Here is a 17,264-nt window from a genome sequence, read left to right on the forward strand (position 1 = left end):
GGTCATCTCTCATGTCCGATACGGGAATTCATCTAGAACTATTAGAACGATTTAGAAACGAACCTGAAAGACGTCACCCGTCAGTTCCCCACTTCCCTGCTCTGAGTTTCTGCTTCACCTGGTGCGGCGGGCCCTACATTTTGAAACATTGCGTTACTAGGTAGCTGTACTGCCAGTCCATTTCCCAAGGCTTCTATTCTTTTATGGGTGGTAACCGCGCGGGGTACTACATGTATGGGTACCCCCAGTCAGGTTCGAGCCGGGTACATTCAACAGCGAGACACACTTTCGGCTGTAGTGGTATTTTCCGCCCCCACCTAACGTGCTGTATACCAAGCCTTTTGATGCCAACTGGACCAATGACTTCAGGCGGGGATTCCCTATCTCTCCTAAAGTGCCTTCACTTACCGGTGTGTACCTCCTCTGGACATCGGATGGACAAGTAACGCTAGCAAGGAAACTAATCCGTTAAGCTATTCTTATGTTCTGGCGGTTCTAGCGATGGGAAATCTCTTGATGTTATCAGATAGGAGAACACACGAGTACTGGGTTCCATTTTCGATACTTTGATGAGAGATGAGGGGGTAGCAAAAAGGGATAAATAAAATCTGATATCATCTTTTCGCTCCGACAAAATTGCCGATGAGTGAGATCACACGCAAAACGGTAGATGCGGTACCCTACTCTAGAAGCATCATCATCATCATCAGGCAGCGCGGCGGAAAAATAAAAGGGCAAGAGTAGAGTAATGGCAACATGACCCCTGTTACGTTATGCAGAGCAAACGAACGGAAAAACTGAATGGAAGAGGGGAATATTTGTTTCATGCGAGCCCTCGTCATTCGAAAAGAAAATAACTGTAGCTCAATGTAAACCGGATAACCCACGTGCACATCTCAAATATAACTAATTACGCCCTGTAAAAACAGCTTCTTTCGACAACACAGCCACTTTCTAAATTCATCAGTAAGTAAGTGAAGCTAATGAAGGCGAGAAAAAAGTAAGAACCGAAGCGACTGGTTACTACAGATAATTACGTACCTTAAAGAACCTTCTCCACTCCAGCGGATCCCCAGTACTCTTCGAGAAACTGATTTGTAGGACCTTTGGTGCGATTCTTTCTACTAGAATCTCGCCTCTCAATGAACATTTTCTACTATCAAATGTCTTTATAGATATCCAGGTTTCCGTGTTGCCATCTGAAAGTTCGCTTTTTTTGAAAGGAGGAACTGCAACTCCCAAGCGATGTAACGCGCTTCCTAGGATAGGTAGTATTTGGCGGAATGAAAAAGAAGAGTAAAATCTGGTCATTCGTTGAGAAGGACATATGTCCTCAAATCTTTGGGCATTTTGGGTCTTTGGCGAACATATTAGTAACGAAAAAATAAAAGTGTGGGTACTACAGGGGTTCCCCACCAAAGATAAGGGTAGCTGAGGTTGAGGCGCAAATTGGCTCATTGCTGGATCCTCAGCAAGACTTATCAAGAAATCATAAGAGTCGAAATTCTCTCGAGTGTGGAGTGGCTGGGACGCGGATTGCCATGGACGATCCCACTCGAATTGGGCATCATTGTTGAACGTCTCTGGCTGCGTAGAAGACAACCTATTGGGAATATTACTGGCGGCAAAGGATTCCGGTGTTATAGTTGTGTCGGCATCAAAATCTACATGAAGTCCTTCAATAAGTTGTGTCGCCAAATTAACCCCATCATGACACAGCCCGTCTGCAGTGAGGTGAGGATTCGGCCTTTGTGGAATCCTTTATTAACCCAGAACCAAAAGAAGGGCACGAGAATACCGGGATGGATAATTAAGCACCTACCTTGTGAACCATGGATGCCGTCTAATCTCTTCGAAAGTGAAACGATTTACGGGGTCAATTCTCATCATACCTCTCAACAAAGCTGAGATCCTGTTAGTGTATTTGATCTATGGCACGAGGCGGAAAGTAGTTTTCTAAAGAAACAAACATAAAACGTCTGCAGGAAGACTAGGCCATGGTTCGTAACTTGGTCGTCCATTTGATCGCCTAAATTCTTCGAACTCCCAGGCCATCCTTGTAGGTTCATCCCATGGAGTGTTTCCCGCCAGTAGTACAAATAGAACTACAGCACAAGACCATATATCGACTTGATCGGCGCGGTACTGTCCGTTCAATACCTATGAAATATTAACGAGGGTGAATAAGCATAGCCGGGGATTTTTGAATGGACCTCTGGTGCTACATATGGAGGGGACCCGCAAACAGTAGAGTTGAGCTTATATTTCCCTTGGTAGCCGAAGAGTGTAGCCAACCCGAAGTCCGCAATTTTGAGATTACCATGGCTATCCAGAAGGATGTTTTCCGGCTTGATGTCTGGAATTTCCCCAAAATTGTTTATAAGTGTCAATGCAAGCTAATAAAAGCGTCCTCGGAGTTGGACTTCCAGATCTCATGTACCTCTGTGTGCTACACCTTGTCCATGTATGTAAGACACCCCCGCAACAAGCTGGGTGAAGTAAAAATGGCCGATATCCTCAGAAACCCCGACATCCGGTTCTTAGAAGCATTGAACCCATCAGTAAAATTATAAGAGGACAATTTTAAAACACAAAGTTGAATGCTTACCAATCTTGTCAAAAAGGTCACCACCTGAGGCGAACTCCATTCCTATCCAGGTCCATACGTCGTCCTCTCCAAAATCATAAAATTGGATTAGATTGGGATGATCCCCACAATGTTTATGCAGCATAACCTCGGTGTTTATCTGCCGAAGTGAGATTCTACCCCTCTCGATGGCAAATCTTTTATGGATGAACTTGACAGCAAAAACCTCCCCCGTTGATGGGACTCTGCCTTTTTTGACACTAGCAAACGTCAAACAGCAAAGTTAGTTGTATTGAACTTTAAATATTGCCTGGGAGCTAAGAGTGATTGAGGATCCTCACGAAGCATAGGCGCCGCGCCCAATGGTCTTGGAAATTATCTCGAAGGGTAGATCTCGAGGAAGAGGGTCGAGCTGTGATTGAGCTGTTGAGGACTGAGAAAGCAGAGAATAATTAGTGGGGATTTTAAAAAACCTAACATTATAATAGCTTACCATGGTATCAAATAAAACAACCATAAGATAAGGTTATTTAATGAGCGTGTTGAGATAAACCGAACGCACTGAAGTTTGAAGTGCACCAGGAAGTCGCGTTATTTGAGCCATTACTGTTTAAGTTCCTTAGCGACCGTGGAAATGACTCGCTATTTCTAAAGTAGTTAGAGGATGAGGCTCAACAGGGATTGTTACGTCACAGAAAGGTGTTCCCTGCGTGGCTGGGAACGCTGAAATATTTAATCACATATATAGTGACCAGCCTGTCTGCTCTTTTTGAAGTGGTCGCTCCGGCGAGGACTGTAGGTACATAAGTACATGTACATACTGTAGGTACAGTCGTTTCTAGGTCAACGGCGAACCCGACTTTTCGGGCTGATAATCAATCAAGGCAAACACACTTTTGTTGGCTTTTGTTGACTTCGATTGGCCCATTCGCCATCGAACCGAGTTCGCCGTTCACCCAGAAACGACTGTGTATGTAGTAAATATAAACATAAATCACGCCGAAAAGTCGAGTTGTGCAATTGGTAGCAAATGTTGGGTGCAAGCGAGCCATGTGAAGAAAACAGGGATGGAGAAACGTGGAACGTAACCGAGAAAAGAAATTACCATGTTTGTGCAAGATTTTTTTTTAACTTCACAAAACGGGCAAATCCCAAGAAGTGTTGCAAATATCAAGAGAGGAAAAAAAGAGACGAAGCGCGCCAGACCTCCATCCCCGCGCCAATGCAAAACTTTCCCAGTGTACAATACATGACATGATGCTGTTGAAAAGATAAAAGAGAAACAAGGAAAAACAAAGGCTGCTAAGACAACCAAACCGAAATTCTTTTAGAAACCGATATGCAAGAATGTGCAAGGAACTTAAAAGCAGAACCCAGGCATATATAAATAAATAAAAATAAAAAAAATTGCGCCGGATTTTATCTCAATCATGCTTAACCACCTATAACTCCAGAAGTTGTCCCATGAAACAATGCCAATCGCCTGTCTTCAGGCATAAAACCAAGTTCGCAAGACCCCCAACAAAGCAAAAAAAATTTACTATTGCTGCACCGCACACCTAACCCGGCAAAGACCCACCGTTGGAGCCAGCTTGTGGTATCGAAACGACACTTGAGCTTTGGTTTCGTTTCTTCTCTTTCCTAAAAGCACGAGTCAGTTTCTTACTAAGGAATATAGTGGGTCACATGTTATGGATAAGACGTACTTTGCCCATCTCAGCCCACAAGCATTGCAAAGAGTTTTTGGTCCTTTAGGACCTTTTCTCCACTCTGGGCTATCTAAAGTTCCGCAGTCCGTGCAAACATATTCGTCCGCGATTTTCTGCTTCTTCTTCTTCTCTGAGGTGTGACGACTTTCTTTGTCGATCGGTATTGGAACCCCAGCGTCTCCACGAATTAATGCCGGAGATGTATCACCCGTACTGATGCCCTTGGACCGTTCTCCTTCCCGGTATCGCAACCCAGTCAACATCTCGATACTGTCCATATGATTGACCCCTCCTGCCCCAAACCGGGCCATTTTATCCCTTATACTATCAGCTTTTGCAAGATTTGACTGCTCCATGCGATCCAAATTTTGTCGGGTCAAAGCTGCGGATGTTTGTTGCTGTGTAGGTTTTGCAGGTGGAGGCATGGCGTCGGATCCATTGGGTGTTTGCGCTGTAGTCATTGGTGTATCATTTCCTGTCATGCTACTGCCAGCAGTGCCACTATCTGTTCGTGTCCCATTCGGATATTGCTGTCTCTGTCGCTGTTGTTGCTGATGTTCCTCATATTCTTCCTTCCTCAGCTCCTCAATCCTTTTCATCAGACGCTCGTTCTCGATTTTATGTTCTAGAAAAGAATCTAGAAGGGCGGCGTTACGCGTGGGATATGGTCTTGACATCATGAAGAATCCCTTGCAAACTGATTGTATGGCCGAAGGGCCAAATTGGGGGGCCTCGCCAATATGAGGATGGCCATTGGTCTCAAAAATTGCATAAGTCATATCGGTTTTTTGGAATCGGTAGAATAATCGTAAAGCTTGTCCAGTAGCTATCGATTCATTAAACTCTCGCACAAATCTTTGTACCGTGTGTTAGTAACCCTTTGTCCAAAAGATTTTTGTAAAATGACAAACATACAGTCCCGAATCATCCGGGTGGATAAATTCCGTGATAAACTTTCCCATCAACTCCTCAGGATCAAACCCTGTCAAAGATTTCGCAGAAGGCGATGCATAAACAATTTTTCCGGTTGGTGAAAGGATATGCAAGAAATCCTGTAGCTCTTCCAAGATGCGCTGTGACCAATTCCTCCGCTTCGTGAACTCTGTTAAGGTACTTCCGCCTCCAAGATTCCCATATTCATTCATCATGGAAGTTGGAGGAGCGGAAGAAGTCATTGGGCTAAATTGGTCGCCACCGCATAGCTGAGGGTCAAGTGGCATACCGTCGTCCGTCGACATATTAATGGACATCATCATTGCTGGATCTAACATCGAGCTAACGTGGTTGTGATCCCCTAGCAAGGCTCCAGCAGCCATAGCTTGTTGGGCCGCAGCGAGGGACGAGATCTGCATGTTTTGGAGTTGACCATTGACACCATTTACGAGAGGCATGCTTCCCCCATTGAATAGGTGAGAGTTTCTGGAGCCAACCATCCCACCCGGCATATAGCTATGGGTGGGGGAGGACGATGAGGCGTGATTCATCATCATGGGGAATGGTGTTGGGTGTGGAGAGGGGGTTGAGGAGTTGTCAAAGTAGAATACGAGAAGAGCAACCAGCCACGGAGGCGTGAGAAAGGTTGTATAGGGAGTAAAGGCGTATGCAAGAAGAGCTGGTAGAGGAAGAGGAAGAGTAGTATGAGGGGGGGGGGGAGACTAAAGTAAAGAAGGGGCCCACGATGTCTACTAATAAGCTCTAGCCAGAACTAGGTGGGACGGGACAGGGAGCACGAGGAGGGGTATGATGACGACAAGGAGCAGACAGAAGAAGAACACAACCACGGGTGAGAAAGAGACTGACGAGCCGGAGGACAATGTCGACGACGACGACAACAACGACGGCGAAGACAAGGAGGGGATAGACAGGCCAACGCGGGGCAGCAGTATGGGACGAAGGAGGAGTATCTACATGTACTTTACATGTACTTCCTTATTTGACCTACATGTACGTGGGTGGGTGTTCTACAGAGTGGAGGGGGTGGTAGTGGTGTTTGGGGAGGTAGAGAGATGGGTCAGTCGATAAGTCGCTGCCGGGATATTAGGACGTTGGCTAGCCTGAGAGTGGCCGCTGCAAAATGAAGAGTGAGAGGACATGGGAGAAGGAGAAATCAATCAATCAACCAGCACACTCGTTAATGCGAAGCGTGTGCGTGAATGCGTGATTCTAAGTAAAGATGATAGGGTGAGTTGCTAAGGTGCCTGAGTGGGCAAGACTGGGGCTGGACGAGTTAAATGTCGTGTCGCCGCTCTTTTCCTCCTGGAGTCTTGACTCCCTTGCCAATTGCTGTGAATCTTTTCTCCTCGGTTTTTCATGTCATTTTTTTTTTTTTTTTTTTTTGGCTTGTCCAGTAATCTTCCGTTATTTCTTGTGTTTTGCCGCTCCCCCTTCTCATTCACACTACGTACATGTAGAGTACCTACATGTACGCACCAAAGGCCTTTTTACATTTAGCTAGCACTAATAAGTGATGCATGTGAGTTCGTTAGCAAAGTCAGGTCTTCCCTATGGCCGGCCATAAACATGCTACGAGTAATTCCGCTCCATGTATTCCAGCCGGTGACGGCGAAGCGGGTCTTTACAGGGTGTAAAATATGTACATAAATGGGAAATTAGTAGAAGTCTGGTTCGTTGCAAAATCTGGTAGCGAGGCAGTCTGGTTGTGCTTCTGTTGCTGCTGCATATCATGAGTTTGCGTGTTGTATGAAACAATGTACATGCCTCACAATGGAGGGTGTGCAGACTCTCAAATGGAAGGAGAGTTGTGGTTCAAAAGTAGTTAGCTGCCGTTGCAATCGAGTTACCCAGCAGATCTCTTGTAGAGATGCTGTCCCCAGTCAATTTTGTTTTGGCCTAAGGATACATCATCATCATCATCATCGTGCTGGCCCAAAGAATCCGTCCTGCGCCAGAAACAATGGATTTGAGCAGGAGGGATAGGGGAGGGGAGGAGGGGAGCGGGGGTTTTCAAAACGAAAGGAGAGGGTGAGAGCGAGCCAGCTAGTAAGGGCCCGAAAATGACGTGAATAGTAAGATGTCAGATTTGGGGGGGGGGGTTTCTGGAATTAATCACATCTGTATCCACAGCTCTCATCAATCAATTGCACGGGAAAAAAATACCTGGGCCCATGGATCTGCCCGTGAGATCATTTTCTGGCCGCCCTAGCCTGGGAAATGTGCTTTTTACCTACATAATATTAGATAGCGTTACTAAAGCGGCAGTATCAATTAATACATATCACAGTCGTACATGTAGGTACATGACCTACATACATGGAACAATTTACAGTGTACATTAGCAATATGTAACAAAGTCATGTAATCAGTGTCTGTTCTATGGCTTTTGAACTACAGTACATACATCCTTGTATGTATCCAGATAAGAAGCAGGCACTATAGATTTCTCGAGTGAGTGTCGCATCGTCATCCTGACCTGCCAAGGCGGTCGACGTCAAATTGCTTTCGAACGCGTTTCCCAGCTCGTCGCGTAATTGCGAGCACCACTCATCCAGCCCCTCGAACCAAACGATCTAGGAACATCAAAAACCCCTCCTTGTCAATACCTACTCCCAGAAGACGCGACTGTACTTCATATTACCGGTTGTTGAGATCGTTATCAGGAAAAATGTATGGCCTTGCGCCTGTGCGGTTTTTCTCTGCTCGCTAACATTCATCTACAGGTGTAAGTCGTATTTTGCTCATGTAGTCCATCACAGTTGAAGCACCAAATAAGAGCTCTAAACTGATTTTATTTCCTTCGATCCTTTCTCAGCACGGATTGATAAACTGGCAATCTTAGGGTAAGTAAGCAATCCTTCAGCTCTTTTGAGTGGATTGAGCTTATAAGAACTGCACTGCTAGTGTTCGTTCTTTCGACAACACCCGTAGTGAGACCATACAATTCACCGCACCACTGACATTAATCGTTGGATATAATGGCTCCGGGAAAACTGTACGTAGAAAAGACAAAAATAAAAGAAAAAAGTGTTATTTTACACCCGCTGATGCCCTTATCCAGACAATTATCGAGTGTCTCAAGTATGCCACTACTGGTATTTTGCCTCCCAATCATAAGCAAGGTGCTTTTATCCATGATCCAAAGGTTATACATCCTGTCACGATTCCTTTCCTCAGTCATTGTGCTGATGTGAAAAAAAGATGTGCGGAGAGAAGGAGGTTCTTGCTCAAGTAAAGCTTTCATTCAATTCAACTAAGGATATCAAGATGGTATGCACCCGTTCGCTGCAGCTCAGCGTAAAAGTAAACACTCGAGTGCAAAAGACTCTAGAAGGCCAGCTACTGGTCAATAGTAACGGCGAACGCTCAACAATTGGTTCGAAGTGTACAGAACTGGACACTCTCATGCCACAGTACCTAGGTGTGTCAAAAGCCGTGCTTGAATATGTAATATTCTGCCATCAAGACGAAAGTCTTTGGCCCATGAGTGAGCCTGCCGTGTTGAAGAAACGATTCGACGAGATATTTGAGGCACTGAAGTACACTAAAGCTATCGATAATATCAAGGTGTTAAGGAAGAAACAGAATGAAGAACTTGGGAAGCTGAAGATTCTTCTTGAACAGTACCGTGTGGATAAAGACCGCGGCGAGAAGGTAGAATGCATTTTATCTTGGAATTGTCCGAAAATAACTAGTCTAATTAGACTAATATCTATTTAGGCCAAACGTCGCTCTGATGAATTGCACGAGGAGATTGAAAGGATGAGAGTAGAAGTTATTCAACTGAACCGGATGATGTCCGAAAATTCCCGGCAACAACAAGAACTGTTTAGCAAGGCGAAAGGATTTGAAGAAATAATAGCCACCCTTCAGGCCAAGAGACAAGAAGCTCGAACGATGGAATCTTCTCTCATAGAGCGCTCAGACCATCTTACTCATCTGGAAGAGTCGGATGAAGATCTTCAGAGAATGCAGCATGAATACGGTGCAAGAATGAAAACGTATCAAGATCATATAACAACTAAAGAAGCGGCCCACCTTGAGGCAAGTAGAGAGCTGGAAAGAGCGAGAGATCGCCTCTCAATAAAACTCAAAGAGGAAGGCAGGATCCAGGCAGAACACGCGGTATGAATGGCTGAAACGAACCGAGTGATTATTTGGTTGCTCTAAAGTTCGAATTGCTAAGAATAGCAGGCATTCGAAAACCAACTACAAGAGCGCGAGGCTCTAATTAGGGAGATCAGCCGTCGGCACGGAATTAAGGGGTTTGAAAGTGAACTGGATGATTCTCAAATTCAAACGTTCATGACCAAGGTCTCGAGATTGTCACGTGATCAGAACCTGTACCTTGAGCGTATTAAGGTATGACTGGGTCTTTCCCACTGCACTGTGCTGGCTGTTGACATTCGTAGCGTGAGAATGGAGAGGAGCTTAGGTCAGCCCAAGAAGTGCTAAATCAGATCACTAGCAAGCGATCCTCACTTCAGCAAAAGAAAGAATATGCCAGGGCCGAAATTAAAGCTTTAGATCAAAAAGCGACTTCTCTTCAGCGTGAGCTTGAAGCCATAGGGGTAAGTGAAGGTCACGAGTCCATTCTCAAGTCTAAACTCGACGACAAAGAGCAACGACTGGCCAAGGCAAAGGAGGATTACGAAGTAGCGCTGTACGAGGATCACACTGAAAAAGCGAATGCGAGATTGAAAAGCGTAGAAGAGAAGTTAGATAGCGTGACAGGAGAACTTGCAAAGGTGACCCGGCAGGCGGACGAGAGAGCAAGGTTGGGTTTTGTAAAGAAAGAACTAGAGACCAGAAGGAAGGCTCTAGATTCCTTGTAAGTTTTCGTGTTCGGCTCTATTTCAGCGTTATATTAATTCTGATATAGGACTATTGCGAGCAAAGACAAAATAGACAAATTCCTTTCTTCAGACTGGACTGTAGATTCGATTGAGCGAGAATTGCAAACAGTGCTCAGGTGAGTGTTGGGCCAATATCCAAGATTCTTAGGCACTAATATTATGTAGAGAACGAGAGGAAGAAATTGCAGAAGCTCGACGACAGCGAGACATCGTTAATCAAGAATTGTCTCAGGTCCAAACAAAAATTAACTTAGTTCGGGATTCCCTCAAGAAGAAGAATAAGGAGGCAAAAGGTTAGTGTATCCTTCTGGATAATTGCTGGGTAGATTTTAATCCATCACACAGATTGTGAGATGACGGTGCTCGCATCATGGACTCCGGGCTCAGAGGATGATGTTATTAAGGATATCAGTGGATACCCAAAAGCGGCTGCAGCAATTGAGGAAGACCTACAGACGCTTAGAGGGTGAGTTGAAGTCCCTAGCAGTACCTTCATATGGCTAAATGTTTCACAGTGACTTAAAATATCTTGAGTACATTCAAGATTATTTTAACAAAGCACTCAAAACACTCCAGGACTACAATGCTTGTATCATGTGCAAAAGAGGATTTCATCAGAATGAAGTTAAAGGGTTCGATGAGATGGTAAACGTACTGAAGCCCCCCATACGTATATAATACTTACTGCTATACTGGTACTTGATTTAGGTCAGGAAAAAACTTGGGAGTTACTCTCGGGAAACGACAGAAGAAAACATTAAGGACGCAGAGGATGAGCTCCGACTCATTCGAGAGGCGGCTCCGAGTTATGATTCTTACATTCGTTTAACTAAGACAGAGATTCCAAACCTTACCGAGGATCTAAGGAAAAATAACATCCTCAAAGATCAACTTATCGATGACTATAATAAAGTAAGAATTCGTGTAAGCTTGAGGGTTAATATTAGCTGACACTATTTTAGCACGAAAAGATCCTGAACGACTGCATATCGAGCAAGTCAGAAGTAGAATCCTTGAAAGCGCCCATCTCAGAGATTGTGAAATACATGAAGGAGATAGTCGACTATGAAAAGCAGGTCGAGGATGTCTCTAGCCAGTTAAAGGATATGGGTGGTTCTCGTACCGTCGAAGAAATGCAAGTTGAGATGCAACAGCTGAACGAGGAAGCAAAGACTCTTAAACGCCTGATTATTTCTATAGCATCTGAGAAGGAATTATCTCGTCAGACCATCAGCCTTCTTGACAACCAGGCTAAGGAACATCGCATGAAGCTCAACGAGCTCAACTTTAAACTTCAACAATCAAGAGCCCTGGTGGATAGGATTGACGAATGTCGAGATAACAATCGAAAACAAAACACGGTAATTGATGAGACAGATGCGGAACTTAAGAAGCTCGCCCCAGAGTTGGTCAGAGCCGATGCGCATGTGAATAACATCTCTCGCGATGGCGCAGAAAAAGAAAATCAGCAGCAACGAGACGCCTCAAAGCTTGCCGGGAGCGATATGCAATTAAGGGGAGCAGAACAAGGGATTCAAAACTACCTCAGGCGTGGTGGACCGGATCGGTTGGATAGGTGTCGCTCACAAGTCCAAACATTAGAAGCAGACGTCAAAAAATGCGAGGAAGAAGTAATACGCATTGGCAAGGAGGTGAACAATCTAGAAATGGAATCGAAAAATGCACTTGCAATTGAACACAGTATTCAAGAAAACTTGAGGTTCCGCGCAAACAAAAGTCAGCTGGAAATGTTGACGGAGGAAATCCGTGAACTTGAGAGTCGAAATACCGAGGCGGAAAGGGATAGGTTTCGTGCAGATTTAAAAGTGTTATCAGATTCACACACTGCATTAGCCATGGAGGTATATGATACAGTCCCAAAGTGAGTGTTGATAAATTGCTGATGATATTTTAGAAATCGACCAAGGCTGGAGAAATGAGATCTAAGGATACACAGTTAGAACAATTGATCCAGGATTATGCTACAGATTACGCCGATGCCAAAGGAAAATATAAGGAAACATTGGCAAAAGTTCAGGTAAAAAAATCATTTGGCATTAATGAAGCCGTCATTGATTTTTGGATAGACTACTACAGGCGCTAGCAACGATTTATCGAAATACTGCGCTGCACTTGATAAGTGAGCTCGCGAATTCGCACAAATGTAGACAATTCTCCAACTAATGTAGATTTTAGGGCTATCATGAAATATCACAGTTTGAAAATGGAGGAAATAAATCGCATAATTGAAGAGCTCTGGAAATCCACGTACCGGGGTACTGATGTGGACACCATCCTCATTCGATCTGACGACACCGAAGGCGCCAAAGGCAACAGATCTTATAATTATAGAGTATCCTAACCCCTACCACCGTACCACACCCCATCAGCTATTTTATTAATTTTAATTAGGTATGTATGGTCAAACAAGATGCAGAAATGGACATGCGAGGTCGTTGCAGTGCTGGGCAGAGAGTATTAGCAAGTATCATCATTCGGCTTGCGCTAGCTGAATGCTTTGGTATCAATTGTGGGGTATACCTCACCCCTGTTCTCCTTTTCATTTCTTCCTCAATGCGGAATTTGGTTGTACAGGAACTAAATCATCATTTTTCAGCTGATCGCACTCGATGAGCCTACAACAAATCTCGATGGCGATAACATCAGATCTCTTGCTAGAAGTCTTCATGAAATTATCAAGACCCGTCAGGCACAATCTAATTTCCAATTGATTGTAAGACCTATATATATCCTCTTTGTCACAGACTGAAGCAGTTTTAACAAACCCATAGGTCATTACCCACGATGAGGATTTCTTGAAGGAGATGCAATGCCAAGATTATTGTGATCATTACTATCGTATTTCCAGAGATGAAAGGCAGAAGTCGATCATAGAAAGGTGGGACCTTAGAATTGTAGTAATGATTCCTCCGAGATACCAAGACTAACAATTGAATTAGACAATCAATCGCTGAAGTCATATAGAACTGGGTACCTAAAGTGGGTTCAATGAGTCTATCATCTGGACATACGGTTTCAACCCAATCCCTTCCCGTATGTCGGCCCCAGAAAAGAATCGTCAGACACGTTCTTGGATGGCATAATTCTTTTTTTCTTCGTCACAATAACCATATAGCATGTATTCCAAATGTAGAACTATCTCTAGGATTAGTTCTAAAGTAACTAAATCAACCCCTTGGGTGATGGCCTCATGTTTTAGTGAATTAGTAGACCAGGCTAAAGCCTGTTAGGGCGTGCTTTAAATTACATCAACCAATAATTAGCCACTAGTCCCACCGACCTATGGTGTTTAAAAGTACTTGAGATCAGATGAGACCGTCCAAACGAGGATAAAATCAATCATCATTATCACTGTCATCCTGAAAAGGCAAATACCGGAAGTCTACAAAGCTCATTACTTTATTGATAGTAATCATGAATTGCAAGCTTAGAATTCCTCGGCTGTCTCCACGGATACTGACTTTGGTAGCAATTGCCATAGCGCGGGCAGCGTGTTTTATCAGATGGAATTTGTAACTACTCGTTTTTTTTTTACATTAATTAGATACTGAGGCCTTGGTAATTCGGGATAAATCCTTCTTTGCCTAGCAAGGAAAAAGGGGGGAACAAATACATATTCTGAACTGGCGTAGGAACCTGGAATGTTTCCAAGAGACTTCGTTCATTAGAAAACTCCACACTAGTGCTTCCCATAGGGCCCGTTGAGCTCAGACTGAAGAACGGGTGACGAGGGCTTGCAGATATGATTAGTCGATCTGGGGAGGACCCGTCCAACTCTTGGATTGCGTCGTAGAGCCAGTCAGCCTAAGCAATTTTTTAGTAGACCAAACAAAAGGACACGTTATATGTAGCTAGTAAGCTTTCTCGGATTCTGGGGTTCATACCTTCATGATAATCTTTTTAGTGAGAGGCTGATCCAGTAAAAACTCTTCCACGTCATCTGGCTCGTACGTTGTGAGAGTGCAGGACGTGGAAAGGTTATCTTCCTCCAAACTATTGCGGCATATGGCAGTCAGCTGCAAAATACGTTGGTTGGCTTCAGACCAAGTCGAGACTTACACAACTTGTAAAGGATAACCTTCACCCTGATATATCAATGTGCACTTCCCAGATTTCCTTTCCTGTTCGGTTCCTAGGGCGGCGGGCCTGGTTGCCATCGTGCTAGAGAGTGCTGGCTGATTCCATCGTTCCCTAGTTGCAGTTTCCGCACCGAAGATTTGTAGACATTCTAGCAGTGCAGATAATGAAATCCCAAATGAAACACCTTTTTCAGAGTCTCCATTATCATCATCCGCTGGATGATCATTTCCCAAACCTTCCGGGTTCGGTAATGGCCTGTCGTTCGAGAGACCGTTGAAAACATACTGCGTGAAAAGCTTTTTGTCCACAAAAACGTTACCTGCGGAATAGAACTATCAATTTATGGGAGTCTATGAGATTATCGGCAAGATACTCTGAATACCTTGCATGACGCGTGAATCCTCAACCATAAAAGTCAATCCATCGCTATTAATCTGAACCTGTACTTTCGAAAGAAACCCAATACACCTAAGGAGGGAAAGTATCTGGCGAATAGATGTAGTTTCAGCGATAAATGTTGGTGGGCAGTTCATGGTGAGAGTCAATGTTGGTTTGTGATACCTGGATGATGATGATGATGAGGAGGAGGAGGAGGAGGAGGAGGAGAGGATTATGGTTGGTTCACGGTATGATGTTTCGCATAATTAGGAGTACAAATAGTTCGAGCCCAAGCCCAATGTGTCGAACCATACATTCCTTTTGACACATTTGATATGATTTTGTATTTTGTATTTATCACCCCATTTCCCCCTTCTTGCAGTGACAGAAGCTTAAACGTAAACTCCTACTGCACAAATAAGAAACACCGATCCAAACCTGCCATTCAACCGCTGATAAGTATAGAAACCCAATTTTCCAGAAAAACAATAAAAAGCGTACCCAAGTGATAGAGAAGCCAAAAGCGCCAATAAAGGAGCAGTAGTTATCGACTTATCTGAGTACAATAGAGGACACGTTAGTTAAATATTGCGAGACAATAGACGTCGTCATAGTTCAAAAACAAGAGTGGCGTACTAATAGAAAAGAGCCCAGTGAGGGAAAACCCTAAGTAGAAAATATCAGCGACGTTTGTTAAGCTATGTGAGGAATATGCTGCCATAAGGTATAACGAACCTGCTAAAACCAGTAACAAGGCAACCGACAGCTGGCTGTCCTTTGACACCAGTGGTTGGAAAGGCGTTAATGAGTCCCACTGAAAATCCATTTTTTTTTTCTTTCTTCAAAATTGTAAAAGTTGAATGAGTTTGTCGATGAGATCTAGAGCTTGCTGGACCTGGATGGAGAGTTTGAAGACAGCTTTAGGTTCATGGGTTACCTAGATTGTGGTACATCTGAGCACGTTCAAAAAAGCTTGCCCTTCCCATCATCCATCGCGTGCATACATTCAACCTCCACGCTATACTGTCTTTATAAAGAGGGGCGCCTGGTACGTTATAGCACCCTTTTCTCACAGCTGACTAATTTGACGAGACCATAATAAGATGCCGAACGTAAAACACGAAGGTATGCCCTACTAGAGAGCTCCATTTCGCTCACAGCTCTGGAATTGACCACCCCATCAGGTATGAAGCGCAAATCTGAAGATCAAAACACTCAGCCTTCTCCCAAGAGGATAAAATCATCGGAATCTCCAGAGGACCAAAAGAAGACCAAGGCCTTTTTTAGAGAATGTAGGTCATGTCAGGAAGATCCCCATCGTTCACCAAGGGCTGACGATATCGCGTTCTAGCAAACGCCGTTCTCGAAGAATTTCATGGTGACATCGAGTTTCGCGTGGTCAATAATGATAATTCCAGGGAAAGCACAATTATCTTGACCGGCCTCAAGAATATCTTCCAAAAACAGTTGCCAAAAATGCCTAGGGATTACATTGCGCGGCTGGTCTACGACCGGACTCATCTATCCATGGCCATCGTCAAAAGGCCTTTGGAGGTAGTGGGGTATGTGTGTCGAGACACACTATATCTACATATATATTATACAAACCAATGATCTTTCGTACTAACACTAGGAGTAATAGAGGCATCACATATCGGCCTTTCAAGGGCAGACAATTCGCAGAAATTGTGTTTTGTGCCATTTCGTCGGACCAACAAGTCAGGGGCTATGGTGCCCATCTCATGTCTCATTTGAAGGTGATTTTCGGTTTCGAGCTCCAAGTAGTGTTAATCATTGCCCTAATGACCCTAGGACTATGTTAAAGCTACTTCAGACGTGATGCATTTCCTTACCTACGCCGACAACTATGCCATTGGATACTTTAAAAAGCAAGGTTTTACAAAGGAAATTACACTTGACAAACAAAAGTGGATGGGATACATCAAAGATTATGAAGGCGGCACAATCATGCAGTGTTCTATGATACCGAGAATCCGATATTTAGAGGCATCGAGGATGTTAGCAAAACAAAAGGAAGCTGTTCATGTCAAAACTAGGGCTATCTCAAAGTCTCACATCGTCCATGTACCGCCAAAGGCATTCAAAAATGGCCCATGTAAAATCGACCCAACCTCAATTCCTGCAATTAGTGAGTCGAATCCAACATGAGCTGCTGCGAGTGCATTGAAGTGTTCTCCAGCTTTGGCTAATGGAACTTAATAGAAGAGGCGGGGTGGTCACCTGAAATGGATGAACTGGCTAGACAACCAAAACATGGCCCGCACTATGCCCAACTCCTCCATCTACTTAACGAGATGCAGAACCATCAGTCGGCTTGGCCCTTTCAGAAACCGGTCAGTCAGGATGAGGTACCTGATTATTACAACGTAATTACAGAGCCAATGGATTTAGAAACGATGGAAAAGCGACTTGAAGAAGACGCATACTCTTCCCCCGAAGAGTTCATACGAGATGCGAAGTTAATTTACAACAATTGCAGACGATACAATAACGAAAGCACATCATACTGGAAGAACGCAAACAAACTAGAAAAGTTTATGAACCTAAAGCTGAAGGAAATACCGGAGTGGTCGGTAAGTGTTCACATGTTTTTGAGTTAGGTAGCTATGTGATTGATGTGGAGCCGAGCTAATTATTTTAAAGCACCTTGTTGAATGA

The 17,264-nt window shown here is 44.0% G+C and overlaps 6 protein-coding genes across 6 annotated transcripts; 2 read left to right on the forward strand and 4 right to left on the reverse strand.

Annotated features, from left to right (window-relative positions):
* Positions 1-906: 906 nt before the first annotated feature.
* LAJ45_05774 (uncharacterized protein) lies at positions 907-3,083 on the reverse strand (the record flags this gene model as incomplete). Its single annotated transcript, XM_046115343.1, has 10 exons — positions 907-954; positions 1,042-1,356; positions 1,417-1,747; positions 1,823-1,904; positions 1,971-2,160; positions 2,214-2,356; positions 2,441-2,539; positions 2,609-2,847; positions 2,929-3,020; positions 3,081-3,083. The coding sequence occupies 10 exons, from the start codon at positions 3,081-3,083 to the stop codon at positions 907-909; spliced, it is 1,542 nt and encodes a 513-aa protein (XP_045971392.1).
* Positions 3,084-4,146: 1,063 nt separating this feature from the next.
* Positions 4,147-5,687, reverse strand: LAJ45_05775 (uncharacterized protein; the record flags this gene model as incomplete). Its single annotated transcript, XM_046115344.1, has 3 exons — positions 4,147-4,228; positions 4,294-5,151; positions 5,212-5,687. The coding sequence occupies 3 exons, from the start codon at positions 5,685-5,687 to the stop codon at positions 4,147-4,149; spliced, it is 1,416 nt and encodes a 471-aa protein (XP_045971393.1).
* Positions 5,688-7,629: 1,942 nt separating this feature from the next.
* Positions 7,630-13,091, forward strand: LAJ45_05776 (uncharacterized protein; the record flags this gene model as incomplete). Its single annotated transcript, XM_046115345.1, has 23 exons — positions 7,630-7,660; positions 7,773-7,920; positions 7,974-7,975; positions 8,066-8,093; positions 8,155-8,245; positions 8,312-8,395; positions 8,452-8,904; positions 8,971-9,375; positions 9,445-9,612; positions 9,663-10,081; positions 10,133-10,222; positions 10,272-10,399; positions 10,452-10,572; positions 10,622-10,751; positions 10,815-11,018; positions 11,069-11,968; positions 12,022-12,144; positions 12,194-12,246; positions 12,303-12,459; positions 12,519-12,641; positions 12,724-12,840; positions 12,899-13,005; positions 13,067-13,091. 23 exons carry the CDS (start codon positions 7,630-7,632, stop codon positions 13,089-13,091), a joined length of 4,107 nt encoding a protein of 1,368 aa, XP_045971394.1.
* A 371-nt stretch (positions 13,092-13,462) lies between these two features.
* On the reverse strand, positions 13,463-14,740 carry LAJ45_05777 (uncharacterized protein; the record flags this gene model as incomplete). The annotated part of the gene is made up of 5 exons (XM_046115346.1): positions 13,463-13,643; positions 13,741-13,931; positions 14,012-14,120; positions 14,187-14,526; positions 14,590-14,740. 5 exons carry the CDS (start codon positions 14,738-14,740, stop codon positions 13,463-13,465), a joined length of 972 nt encoding a protein of 323 aa, XP_045971395.1.
* Positions 14,741-14,977: 237 nt separating this feature from the next.
* LAJ45_05778 (uncharacterized protein) lies at positions 14,978-15,411 on the reverse strand (the record flags this gene model as incomplete). The annotated part of the gene is made up of 4 exons (XM_046115347.1): positions 14,978-15,023; positions 15,087-15,141; positions 15,222-15,251; positions 15,321-15,411. The coding sequence occupies 4 exons, from the start codon at positions 15,409-15,411 to the stop codon at positions 14,978-14,980; spliced, it is 222 nt and encodes a 73-aa protein (XP_045971396.1).
* A 102-nt stretch (positions 15,412-15,513) lies between these two features.
* On the forward strand, positions 15,514-17,264 carry LAJ45_05779 (uncharacterized protein; the record flags this gene model as incomplete). The annotated part of the gene is made up of 8 exons (XM_046115348.1): positions 15,514-15,633; positions 15,689-15,710; positions 15,770-15,877; positions 15,937-16,147; positions 16,228-16,342; positions 16,398-16,734; positions 16,809-17,179; positions 17,250-17,264. The coding sequence occupies 8 exons, from the start codon at positions 15,514-15,516 to the stop codon at positions 17,262-17,264; spliced, it is 1,299 nt and encodes a 432-aa protein (XP_045971397.1).

The sequence above is a fragment of the Morchella importuna genome (genome assembly GCF_003444635.1).
Source record: "Morchella importuna strain M04M26 chromosome Unknown Morimp01GS016, whole genome shotgun sequence".
NCBI classification, from domain to species: Eukaryota; Fungi; Ascomycota; class Pezizomycetes; order Pezizales; family Morchellaceae; genus Morchella; species Morchella importuna.